Source organism: Poecilia mexicana, unplaced genomic scaffold, assembly GCF_051168715.1.
Source record: "Poecilia mexicana isolate PSO_F unplaced genomic scaffold, ASM5116871v1 scaffold_1, whole genome shotgun sequence".
Classification (NCBI taxonomy): domain Eukaryota; kingdom Metazoa; phylum Chordata; class Actinopteri; order Cyprinodontiformes; family Poeciliidae; genus Poecilia; species Poecilia mexicana.
Genome location: NW_028263370.1, coordinates 9,369,228 through 9,382,216, shown reverse-complemented (window position 1 = coordinate 9,382,216; position 12,989 = coordinate 9,369,228). Strand labels below are relative to the sequence as shown.

Below are 12,989 nucleotides of genomic sequence, written 5' to 3'. Positions count from 1 at the left end.
TGATGATGTTTATGGCCATTTTTCCCCATAAGACATCAATAAGCTGTTACACAGTGCTCAGGTAGAGAGTATTTTATTTTTTATGGGTATGAAATAAAAGTAAATTAGGACAAATTGGTAACATGTAGAAACTAAACAGTTGAAATTTGTGCCACATAATTGATCCAGAGTGCCACAAGTCTTTAGATGTTTTTGAAATTCATCACACGTTTTTTGTTTATGCAGCCACTCGCATGGAAACACCTTGAATATGAGAATATGAGTGCTTCAGGCCTACATTTAGTGAAGAATGTTCCTCCTTTGCTTTTCATCTGATGCTGCAGGGTGTCCTCTAGCAAAACCTCTAATCATTAGCTCACAACATCTTGATGCTTACAAGAGAAACCATGCTGGACGCAGCCTGACCGGCTGTACATTGAGGTGCACTGGTGCTTGGGTCTTACGTTGGAGTCTAAACATACTCCGAGGTGGAAGCTTACACATTTTAAGGAAGCAGCTTTAAGTTGGTTTCCCTAATAAAGCGCTATGTTTAGATGTTCCTTAAGCAAAGCGAGATTTTGTTTGGTTTATTTTCAAAAGGAGTAAGTTGAGAAAGGTTTGCTGCTCCAACCTTTCATGCTTTGATCCAAACCGCATGCACCTGAAAAGGAAACTGTTCGTCAAGACATTCTCGAGTACGGCAGAAAGAGTGGAATGAGAAGCGCACACACACACACACACACACATGAACTGGCTGGCTGCTACAGTATGTGTGTGTCAACCAGGCAGCCTGAAATTCAGGTCAGCGGAGCAGGCAGCACATATGCTGGAATGTGGAGTTAAGTAACAGAGGCTGAATTTATGGGGGAGACTCGGCGGATGGCTTGGGGAGCTCAAAACTCCACAGTGTTCTGCAGCTGCGTTCGCTGCAGCTCGTTTCAATTCTTCTGGCAAGAAAGCCGTCACATGTGACCACACACTACACTACCTACCTTTTTATTATTATTTTTAAACTAGTTTCTGCTAAGTTTTAGTGAGTCAACGTGAGACTTTTTAAAAACGCCTCTTAATGGGCCTCTTGACTTAAATGTAAAAGCTACATAAAACAATATCCTTAGCTAGTTAAATTAATAACCTAACTCATTAATATCTAAAATGTAGCATTACAGAATGTAACAAGATTATTTGTATTGAAATCTGCTAAGCAAACCTAAACTAGAGCAGGTTCAGGAGGTGAAGGCCTGTGCTTTGTAATTTTGTCAGAGCGTAAAACAGCATCCAATCTCCAGAACTACAACTAATATGTTCATTTTCCAATAACATAAGTAAATGAGTAAAAGAGGTTACTTACAGATCCACAGGAAGATAAATGAATAAAAAAAATAAAATGCAAACTAATTGTAATACAGCCTAAATCTGGACTTGTTTCTTCTTAAAGGCCTGAAAAGTGAGATTTTTAATTTAAATGCTTTGATGACTTTTTAAGTTCATGCAGTAATCTTGTTTCAAAGATACAGTTCTGCATAAACCATAATGAGCTAAAACATTTCAAAAACTTTATATATATAAAAAAAAAATCACTCCTGAAGCACTAAATTGGCCCGTCTCTGGTTAACTATCTAACTTTCCCAGTCAACAAGGACTCAGAAATCTAATGTCATGCCACTACTATCTTGTTTGTTAAATATTGACTGAGATCACTATAAAAGCTGGCTATAATAAGGGTTTGATGTGTTTATTGAGCTCCGGGAACTTGTCTCTGCTGGTCCATGCAAACTGTGCAGATGTGCTCTTCGGCACACGCAGCAGAAGACGGGTAACGTTCAGGTCTGCCGTTTTGGCGTTGCCCTGGAAAGGCTCCCAGACGCACAAGGGGTAAACCGCGCCTCCGCGTGAGAGAGCAAACGCGCTCACCTCTTTAAAATCCAGTTCACATGTGTTTTTCTGTTAACACCACTGTAAGCTGGCTGCTCTGTGGAAGGGATTTTGCAATGATCCGTACACACACAAGGCGATCGTTTCAGTACACTACAACAATCAAATGAATCCAATTACTCGGCATTCCCGAGCACGCCCTGTGGAAATTCCTGTTTGTTGCGTGGTAGTTTTACTACGACGTGTCAGCCGCACACAAATACTACTATTTCCTGAACTTTAATCGCACTCGAAAGCACGCTGAAGCCCTTTCCTGAAGAGTTTTGCTATAAAAAGGGAGACCACGTTCAGGTTTCTGCTCACTGAATATGCGCGAGAGTCGGCTCATGCGAGGATGAGCGAGAGCCATGTTCCACCAGTCGGGATCTGGGTCGAGGGGGCAACTTGTATCCGTCTGCCTCACCTCCGTAGCTGTCACTGCTCTCAATGGGCGTGGCGCCTTCGATGACAGAAAACAAACACGGCTCGTCCCAGACGACTGACATTTCATATTGTGGCGATAAAAGCCTCTCGTGTCTCGAGGTGTGTGCGCCTTCCGTATCGCTGACGTGGGCAGCGTGGCGAACCAGCCCTCCGGTTTCATATGAACTGCCGCAGCAACTTCTTTTTATTCCTGTTTTATTCTCACCTCCCCGAGACGGCGCTCCGGCATTGTGTTGAATGTAAACATGTCTTTGGCGGGCCCGGAGGGTGACAGGCAGACTAATGAAGGGCTGCTGAAGGATTGCGTGTGTCGTTTTCTCGGCAGGGGCCCCGGGCAGGGTCCCTCGCCGACCCTCCAACCTTCCCTCCCATCTGCCTCGTTCTTCTCAGGAACCTGCCAGCCAGATGTAGAGGCGCTCTGCTGGCAGCTTTGCATTCCAGGGCGTCTCACCATGGCGATCCGAGCTCATGCAACGACTCTCGCTGGGGAGACACGCTGTAAAGGGAACAGGCACAAAATGTTTACAGAGGGCTGTTTCTCTCTACTTTTAATTTTGCTCTTTTGTTTGCATTAAAGTGAGCAAAACTGAAGTTTTAGAAAGCAGAAAACTCTCTCCTAAAATTATAACATAACGCCCAGGTTCAGCTAAGTAATGTCATTAGGAGCGCAGAGAGGGAACATTTATTTTCCTACCTGTACGACAAAGATAAACAGTGTTTCGTTGTGACCTTTTCAAAGTAGGACTTGAATGCTTATTTTAAAATCGACATGTCAGATGCAAGCATACACTGCTTACAGGTATTGCGTTTTCAAAACTACTTAAAAGTTTTTCATCTTATTGCTCCTAGTAAATTCAGGGGTGGCTTAGAGCCAGCACAAGATTGTTTGGGGCCCTAGACCAAAAATTCGATTTGGACGTTCATTTCCGATCACCGTCCCTAAACCCAACATCTCTTTTTGGGAAGTTTCACACCTAAGCTGCTCACTCTGTTTATAACGAACTTTTTCATTTCACTCCATGGTGTGGTTTGTTTGTAGAACTCTGCAAACATGAACCAATGCCTTCCCATTGCATTCTGGGATATGGCGGAGTAAACAAACTAATAAACAAAACCTGAAAATGTAAAACTATGCACAGTATTAATAAGCATTAATACTAATTACTATGTTTTGGGCTGCAGAAGCCACTTTTGTAGTTTATAAATGTCACAGAGAACCTAATTAGAACTATAATGATCTATGTGCAGTTAGAAGAAGTTACATCATGTTGTGCTTTTTTTGTTTAAATGCTGATCATTTTACAGGAAGTTTCACCATAACAATCTCGTACCGACCCTTCCTTCCCTCTACATTGCATTCGAAGTTTTGTTGTTGGGTCCTTTTGAGACCCAGTTGTTGAAGCATCATCTCGTATGCTGATGTCTCACAGGCTCTGGCAAAAACAGAGCCTGAGCTGGACGTTCTAACATATCGTCCTCTTTAACCTTAGCGGAGGTCATAGCGTGCCAACTCTAGCAGTTGCAAGAAAAACCGCAGCGGAGATTCTGACAACATCTGACCTCGGTTCTGCAGGCTTGGCTCTGTGCCAGATGTGCCACTCTGTCGTGCATGCATGGGAAAAGGAATGCATGGCTTTAAGTTCATTAAACAGCTCAGTGAGTGACGGGTGAAGACTTGTTGTTTGCACTAGGTTGCCTTCTCAGGCCCTATAGCTCTTTGTGGGGGGACACAAAGGCGTCCTGGGACACTCTACATCCAGGAGGACCAGTGTGTGTGTGTGTGTGTGTGTGTGTGTGTGTGTGTGTGTGTGTGTGTGTGTGTGTGCGCGCGTGTGCGTGTGTGTGAGCAGCAACTACCTCTTTTCTAACTAGCTCTATAAGTGCATCTATATAAATTGGCAAGTTGCTGCAAGTTCGCTTAGCAACAAAACAAGCAGGTCTTAGATAAAAAACAACAAGATCTGAACTCAGCAAAACTGAAGTGAGCATCAGCAGTTTAAATAACTTTTTTCACTTTAAGCAGTGTGTCATTTTTGAGTTCCTTTTTTTCCCTTCCTAAAGTCTTGGCTTTGTTTTGGCACCCAGTCCCAGATGGAGAGGGGGGAGTGAAAGCCAGAGGTTAAACACAAATCCTCCCGTGGTACTCAGCTCGTGAAAACAGTCAGGTGGCGATTTCTCTGCAAGCGCCACGGCTTCTCACTGTTACCATGATGTTGTTACACTTCTTTTCTGTTAACCCTTTGGGGCCCCTTCAGTCTCTGCTCCACTTGGGTCACTTAGACATAAAAAAACAAACAAACAAAAAAAAAAAAACTCATTTAAATATCATCACAGAAACATGCAGCGGCATGTTTTTTCCAAATATATTTTTATTAATGTGCATGCATGACATCATATTAAAATTTATATTTTTTTAACAGTTATAAGCTAAATGTGGTGATTAAATTCCACATGTAGTAGTTTTTTTTTTCTTATCCTGTATTTGCCAATTGATCAAGCCAGGAAATTCTACTCAGTATGTTGTACTTATTTTTGTGCTGTAAAAGTTTTTTTTTTTTTTTTTTTTTTTTTTTGCTCAAGTTTGTGCACATAATCAAAGGATTTGACTTCAATTTCGCTTTGTGAAATACACCTTATATGAACTAGGGTATAAAATTATTAAATAAGTCTACGGTATTTTCTAAACAAAGGAGTTGTACTTGTGAAAATATGATTAATTGGTGGCTTAATGATTTTTATTGATTTCCAGCAGATGAGTAAACATGGAAATCAAATTCTAGTGATTCAGTCAACAGCTCAAACAATGCCAGAAAGATGCAGGTTGCTCGATTTAGTTTAACGGACATTAGAACAACTTAAAAGAAACGTAATTCCCTTTGCATCTGCACAGCGTTAGCTGTGCTCAAACACAATAAACACAACATTTCCCAGGAGGGTCAGATTGAAAACAGGGTGAGTTTTGTGCATTGTCTCTGTCGCACAATAAAACTCCTCGAGTTTTAACTTCTCTGAACTCATAGCTGACCCTAACTAACTGCCACAAACTGCCTCACGCTGTGTTTTTAATCAAAGAGCATCCTGATCTGAATCCAAATTGGAAAATTTGTTGTGACTCAAAACGACACAGGTCAGACGGCGAAGACTCTCAGGGACACGGCGATCGCGTTCATCAGACGCCACTCCTGGCACGGCTGTTTCTGACGATCTGATAAACATTGCGTGACTTCGGCTCAGGAATAACAAACAGCGAGCGAGGGTCCCGGTCCCCACCGCAAATCAGCGGTGCGCTCTTGAGGAAAAACACGGCGCGTCTCGTGACAGGGGAGCACATGCCGCTGCGAAGGGAGCTGACAGAGACACAATGCTGGGTTGAACGAGATCCTGTCCTGTTGATATGCATCAGGAACACAACGCTCTCCTCAAACAAAGATGTTCCCAACACTGACTGGAGTGCATTTGTCAGCGTGTAAAGCCGGAAACGTTGGGGGGGAACTATAGCTGTTTTCTATAATTCCCAACCTTTTTGTAAAGTCAAAGATTGCTGCAATCTTCTCAGCAACTCATTTGGGTAAATGGGTAACAGATACCTAGTAATATAACAGATACCTTTATAATAATTTGGGGAATTTTTATCTCAAACCAGAGATTAAAGAATTCCTTTTTTTTTTTTGCTTCTGGCATGCAAACATATAAAAAGTCTTCTTCAGTGTAGCACATCCCAGTCCCTACTTCCTTAAATTTAGCTTTTAATAAGCCTGTAAGATGATAAATCAGAGAATGGATGCAACTATGAGCAGATTATATAAAGGGTTTAGAAGAGAGAATTACACGTTGTAACAGTGATACAGACCTTTGCAGAAATACTCATACTTCCCTAACATTTCCACTAGGGGTGCACCAATTGCAGATTTTGATTTTGGCCACCAATTATTTTTCTTAAGGCCACAGTACACCTTCAGTGTCCCAGTCTCTTGGACTCATGGAGCCACTCACTGTTTTCTGTAACTGCAGTACGATTGCTGCTTTGATGTGTTGTTGCCAGAGTCTTCCAATAACAGAGAAAGTTACTACATTTGGAGCAATAGTTGCTTTTTTCCCCCCAGGGGTTTGAAAAATAGCTAAAAATGTTGACAAATTCACTAATTTAGCAAGAGTGCTGTGATCATTGTTAACTGTGTACGTGCAGACAGGACCCGGTGGGAGGGTCTGTCGGTCATCTGGGAGAAGGAAGCTGGTCATGCTGTGGACATTTAGTTTTAGTCAGCCTTACACCTCAACTTCTGTATGTTTGTGCTTGTTCCCATCACTTGATTGTAGGGATAGTAGAAAAACATGAACATGATCGGCTTCTATGTTTTGTCATGTTGTCATGATGTCTCTAGTGAACGTCATATCAAATCTGCATACCAGACAAAATCGGGAAAGATCAGATTTGACTATTAATGTGCAGAAGCTTTGGAATGAACATCCTGTTGCAAAAAAAAAAAAAAAAATCTGACCACAAAATATTGCAGTCAGACAGGGAGAGAAAAGCATGATTGCTTTAACAAATTAATTTCTTGCCAAAGAGGACTTACCTGAGTAATTATCATGTCTCAGCATGGTGTTTAGTGAAAGACAGAAATAAGTGTCAGACCTACACACTGCCTGCTGCAGAGCTGTGATACCTTAGTTCTTAAGAGTACTGTTCTGTTACAAAATAACATCAGAGCGAGTTAGGATGGCCTAACCAAAGCCCAGTTCTCAGTCCTGTGCTACAAATTGCTGCCTATCAAATTGAGTGGAGTGCTAGTTATTCTGGGGCATAAATTTCAGTCTGAAGATGTCGTAGAGCTGGTAGAGACGAACCCCCAAAGGTGGATTGTAGGAAGAAGCCCGAGTAGCCTATAGGACAACACTCACATGCTAACTCAATGCAGAAAGTCTCCAGGCCAGGACCTTCTAGCTGCAGCACACCACACTTTTCAGATTTTTATTTGTGAAAACTTTTGAGAACGTATGATTTTCCTTTCACTTCACAATTCTGCACTACGTTCATCGCCCACAATTAAATCCACTAAAGTTTGTTGTGACGTGACAAAATCTGGAAATATTTGTGAGCTTTTGATGCTTTTTCTAGTATGGAAAGCAAATAATTGAAAAGCAAAGTTTTCTACACGGGGAGTTGGATCGCCAGGCGCACTATTTTGGGGGGTGGCCTGGGAGGGTGGGGTGGGGAAACGCCTTGTTTTTGTTATTTTATCACAAGAGAAGCTGAGACTGAGGTGGGGGTCTATGACGGTTGGCTCAAATTACCCTTTGGAGGATGCTTGGTGCAGCTGAGCACACTGCGCTGAAAGAGCCCTTCTTTTCAACCCCAGAAAAAGTCGTCCACCAACTCAGACCCCGCTCCTGTTCCCAAAAAAAAAAAAAAAAAACACCCTTCTGCTGCAGACCCCCTGCTCCTTCCTGCCTGCTTCCCCTGGCTGCAGACCAAGCGCTTCATGTGGCTGGACTGGAGCGGGCCGGGGATGGCCCCCCGCCCCTGACCTCAGAGGACACTTGTTTTCCAGTGGGATTGAGGGCGTGTTGGTGTTGGCAGTGTGGAGCACGGAGTTGAAGGGGTTCGGTCCGAGTTTTTTCAGCTTTTTTTTTTTTTTTTTTTTTTTTCCCCCAGGAGCGAAGGTTTGTGGGGATTAAAAGAGTGGGAGCACTTTCACATGCCCTCTTTCGTGGAACACCTCCATACACACCTGCAGAGAGAAATGATTCGTTCACATTTCCGACACATTAAAGCCCAGCTAACCAGATCCCTCAGAAATAAACACGTCCCTCTCATTCAGGAAGTTTATTATGTTGCGGGTGCTGTGGAAAATGCAGGTGACGCCCTTCCTGAAGGGAAGACGTTCTGCAGCGGCGATGCGGCTGTAATTGCTGAAGCTCCGTGCTTCAACTCGCCCCAGCGAGCTTTGTTGCCCTGATTAGGTTTATTGTGATGGTCAGAGCAGATCTCACGTTGTTGGGAGTTTGTTTACCGTTCCGTTGGAGTTAGCCAAAGGAGCTGGAGAGAAAGAAGGGGACGGAGGGCCCAGAACAAAGAAACTGTTCACGGACCTGCTTGACTAACGGAGGGTTGAAAGGCTTTCATGGACAAATCCGAATGGACCCAGAACAGAGAGAAGGGGGCACGCCGGCTCAGTTGACGTTGCGAATCATATACAGTGTCGAGCGGATAAAAAGCTCCTCTTGCACACACAGATTAACTCTGATTTGTCCTCGCCTATCACCTAAATAAACCTCCCGATGGTGCATGCAGAGAGCCTTTACCCAGGGGTACGGGGTTGTTGGCCTGCAGGGCTTTGGACTGGATGCTGAGTTTTCTATAGTCACAATCTGCATCTGGGATCAGCGTTAAACTCACTGGAACAGATGTTCATCATATCATTGACGCCATTTTGGTCAGCAGTTTTTGTTTTGTTTTGTTTTTTCCACACATTTTCCCTGCGACTTTGCTAGCTGTTATTCGAGCAGGGTTGACATTTCGCTGCGTTTCGAAGACGGGTGACCCCACCGTGAGGAAAACCGAAAGACTCGGTAATAAGTTGAATGAAACAGAAAACAAAAGCCCTCATACTGAGACTGCGTGGGTGTTGACGAGAGTCTTGCATCCTGATCCACCTGTTCCTCGTTGATACCATCAGCCACAAGAAACAATAAATTCATCTTGTCTGTCAAAGGTTTTGTCATGTACACGCGCTGTTTTTTAAACGTTAACCGATCATTTCTCTGAGAGTAGGTGGGTGGGGTGAGTGCTGCTCATAGTTTTGACTGTAGGTGGTTTTGAGGTTTTGCTGCTTTGTCTGTTTATGAGACATTTAAGGATCGTTAGCGTACATTAGTCGCATTCCCCATCACTACAGTCTTCAGACTGTAGGCGGCCTCGCAGGGACTCTGCCCTCTGTGGTTATGTTTAACTAACAAACTGGAAGATTTACTCTTATTTAGATTAAGGGGAGCAGGAATTAATTGCTGTCTGTTTTAGGGAAACAAAGTAGATACAAATGTTTTCTTTCCAAAAAAAAAAGTACCTCAAATAGTCTACGTGAAAAAAGCTAAACAAAATCATGCAAGTAGTTGTATGGTATCCTTATGACGTGGGAACCTTGACTAAAAATATCAGTATGACTAAAGGTTGTTTGTAACCTTGATTTTCTTTATCATTATAGGCAAAAATATCAAATAAACATGAGGTAAATTTAACTCATTTGGCGTGTTCGGCAATGGGAAAACGCACAGTTGCAATATTACTGTTCAATATCAGTTTTCAATGCGAATCACGCCTGAACCCACATCTTTCTCTGTCTTCACTGCTCCCATGTCCTCACTGTGTCCACACCAAGTGCAGCCAAAGTCCATCTGACTGACTGGATCAGTTTTGCAGTGCGGAGCTTCACCAGTCATTGTGTCCAAGCAGCCTTTTGTGTTTGCGCTATATCGCACATTAATATCGCAGCGACAATTGCTATTCGATACATTTATCAAGTCATTTATTTTATTTCAGCATAAGTTAAATCTGGAAACCATCTCAAGCTAAAATGCAAGACACTGAAAATAAAAAAAAAAAAAATAAAAATAGATGTCAGAACTATTTATTATGTAAATATAGGATATTTTCTAACTGGACACAAATACAAATCTGCTATTTGTTGTTCTCAAGCAAATGTTTTGCGCTTTTAAACCCAGTGTTACCACTGAGACTCCAACACACCTCGGGCATTGGAAAAAAAAAATCTCACGTTCCAACTCAAAGTGTTCGCCATCACTGCTCCCGTTTTCCAGCGCAAGATCAGGCCGTGACGGTCAGAGCGCACGCGGAGCAACGTTTTGCTTCTGCAGCTTTAAGGACGATCCTCTCCACCTGCGTGTGTCTGCGTGGGTTTGTGTTTGTGTGTGGGTGCGCTCATGGTACTTGACAGGTGCTGACTCATTTTGTTCTCGTGTGCTTGCTTGCAGACGTGCCAAGCTACGACTCTACTTGGAGCAGTTGAAGAAGCTGGTGCCTTTGGGTCCAGACAGTACGAGACACACCACCCTGAGCCTGCTGAAAAGGGCCAAAATGCACATTAAGGTACTCAAAGAGCACGCCACCACAAAGTTGAAAAAATAAATAAGTAAAATGTCTGTGGTTGTAACTGGTTGCTACTGTTCCAAACCACAGCTTATGCGGTTTATTTTTATCTCACAAAACTGCCAAATGTGCTTTTTTTTTTTTTTTTTTTTGGACAGGTATGCTGATAAAATCAGCACTTGTGGGTTTTACCAGTTAAATGTTGCACCTTTGTCCTGGCTTTTTTTTTTTATGATTGACCATCAAAGAAGCAGCACTTAATTGTGTTATGGTAGGAAAATAAAATGCTTTATGCTTTAAAAAAAAAAACACATTTAAAAATGAAAAACATTGTTGGGTATTCAGCTCCATTTATACTCTGATACCCCTAAATGAAATCCAGCTAAACAACAAACTGTCCTTGAGTTTATTAACTCTGCTCAGGATGAAGTTAGTTTCTGAATGAACACTTTTTTTTTTTTCTTAAAATGTGTCTATTTAATTTCAGCTCACATTTATGCCCTGTTTTGTGCTGATCCAATATATAAAATCCCAAGTTTGGGGTTTAACAGTATACACTACATACTTTTGCAAGACACTGTTGGCTATCACAAAATGGTGCATGTATTTTGTACAAGCACGTTTGATTTAAACAAATATGTCCTTAGAAAATCAAGAAAATCCTTGCTCTCCTTGTTTGTTTGTTGTTGTTTTGTTTTTTTTGCCATTGTTTTTGTAATCTTCCAATCAGATTCAGAAAAAAAAAAGAAAGAATTCAACAGTGAAAGGAAGAAAAACAAGTTCAACATATGAGTCAACAAAGTGGACTTTACAGAGAACTGGGTGGCTGATATGTAGATAAGGAGATGATATAATGTTTGGAAACGGCTCCTCTATGGTTCATGGTGAGATCAGCTCACCGATACGTCGATCCGCTCGACGCGCAACGAGCAGAAATACAGAAATGCTTAAGAAGTGCTGCTGGTGCACGGACTGTGAGGCTGCAGAAGGCGACCTGTGGGTACAGTTTAGGTCATGCTGCACTGATCGTGCTGTTTACAGGCAGCAACACTGTGGTTGGGTGGAAAATTCAAACGTCAAGAGTTTTAACCCCTTATTTCCTGTTTTTCGAGCTCAGACGATGCACGCGGATTCTCGTCACTCCGCTGAGCCTTCTCATCTCACAGGAGGCCTCGGGGCCCGGGGTGGCTTTGATTCACCACCGAAAACTTTCAGATGCAAACGAGTGCAAAATATAACCTCACACAGAGTCTGAATATGACTGTGAGGCTCATGTTTATTTTTTGCCTTTTTGACCTGGAAATCTCTCTTGCTTTTAGTAGCTACACTCATTAAAGTTGCTTGTGTGGAGCTTTAGTGAGTTTGATCGAGGTGTGGATGTTTGCAGATGCAAAACAAAACCTGCTTTTCAAAAGCCTTCTGCAGCTACGGCGACGACTAAATGATTGCAGCCACCTCACTTACTGGTAACTTTGGCAAGGACGTGTTAAAAGTAGTAAAAGAAATTCATCTTCTGTTGCAGATGATTAATATCCAACCTTTAATGTGAAATGAATGGATATTTTTGCAAGATCATTGATCCAAGTTCACAACTTCCTTTTTGTCCTTTGGCATAAATATGAAGCAGAGGCAGATTTCTCTTAGCTGCTCTCCAAAACATTCAGCAGCGACACTAATAATTTTGAGCCACAATAAAAAAACAAAAAGCATAAAAAAGAAACTTGCATATCCACAGCAGGACCTTGCACTATTTTCATGTACCGTTTCAATACTATATTTGCATTTTCATTTCCTTTAATTCACTTTCACAACTCAATTTTACTGATAGTGCATCCAGATAAAAGAAGATCTGCCGGGCAGGGGGCGTGTTTGGGCCAAGATGAAATTCTCCGCTCACTCTTTGCCGTTTTTTTTATTCATTTATTTATTTATTTTTTGTATGTTTTGTCTGCAGAAGCTGGAGGAACAGGACAGGAAGGCTTTGAATGTGAAGGAGCAGCTTCAGAGAGAGCACCGCTACCTCAAACGCCGCCTCGAGCAGCTCTCCGTGTCGGGGTCCGTGGAGCGCATTCGCACTGACAGCATGGGCTCCACCATCTCCACCGACTCAGAGCAAGGTACGCTGACGCTTCAGGGGAACTCTGAGGAACTAAAGCGAAGTTTGAGCATTTAAAACAGCAGATTCTGCAGGCCAGAGGACATTTCATTTTATCTGTGCCACAATCAAGCACTATCTGTAGCACATAGCGCAAGTAGCACATATTTAAAACTAAGAAAACATGGGCTTTATTCATTTTAAATGAATATATTTCTTGTATAAATGACTGTAGTACATCTGCAGCTCTAACTAGACATTACATCTAACCTGACTGCCTGATCTACAGAAGCTAGGCTAATCGTTTCTAATCAAATGTCCAAACTTTTATAAAGACTGCAGGGATGATGCGGTAATATTCATCTAGTAAAGTTACTTTTCATGAAAACTGTTTAGAAACCACCAGGAGTCCCATTTTTAGGTTGTTTATGGAAGAAAACTTAACAGTGC

General features: G+C 42.2%; 1 protein-coding gene across 1 annotated transcript in view; it reads left to right on the top strand.

The window, feature by feature from the left end:
• mxd4 (MAX dimerization protein 4) overlaps window positions 1–12,989 on the top strand; it is a 32,968-nt gene that overhangs the window by 14,409 nt on the left and 5,570 nt on the right. Inside the window, exons 4-5 of the mRNA XM_014989593.2 lie at window positions 10,330–10,444; window positions 12,399–12,561. Coding sequence (XP_014845079.1) covers window positions 10,330–10,444; window positions 12,399–12,561 — 278 coding nt within the window. The remainder of the gene's footprint in view (window positions 1–10,329; window positions 10,445–12,398; window positions 12,562–12,989) is intronic.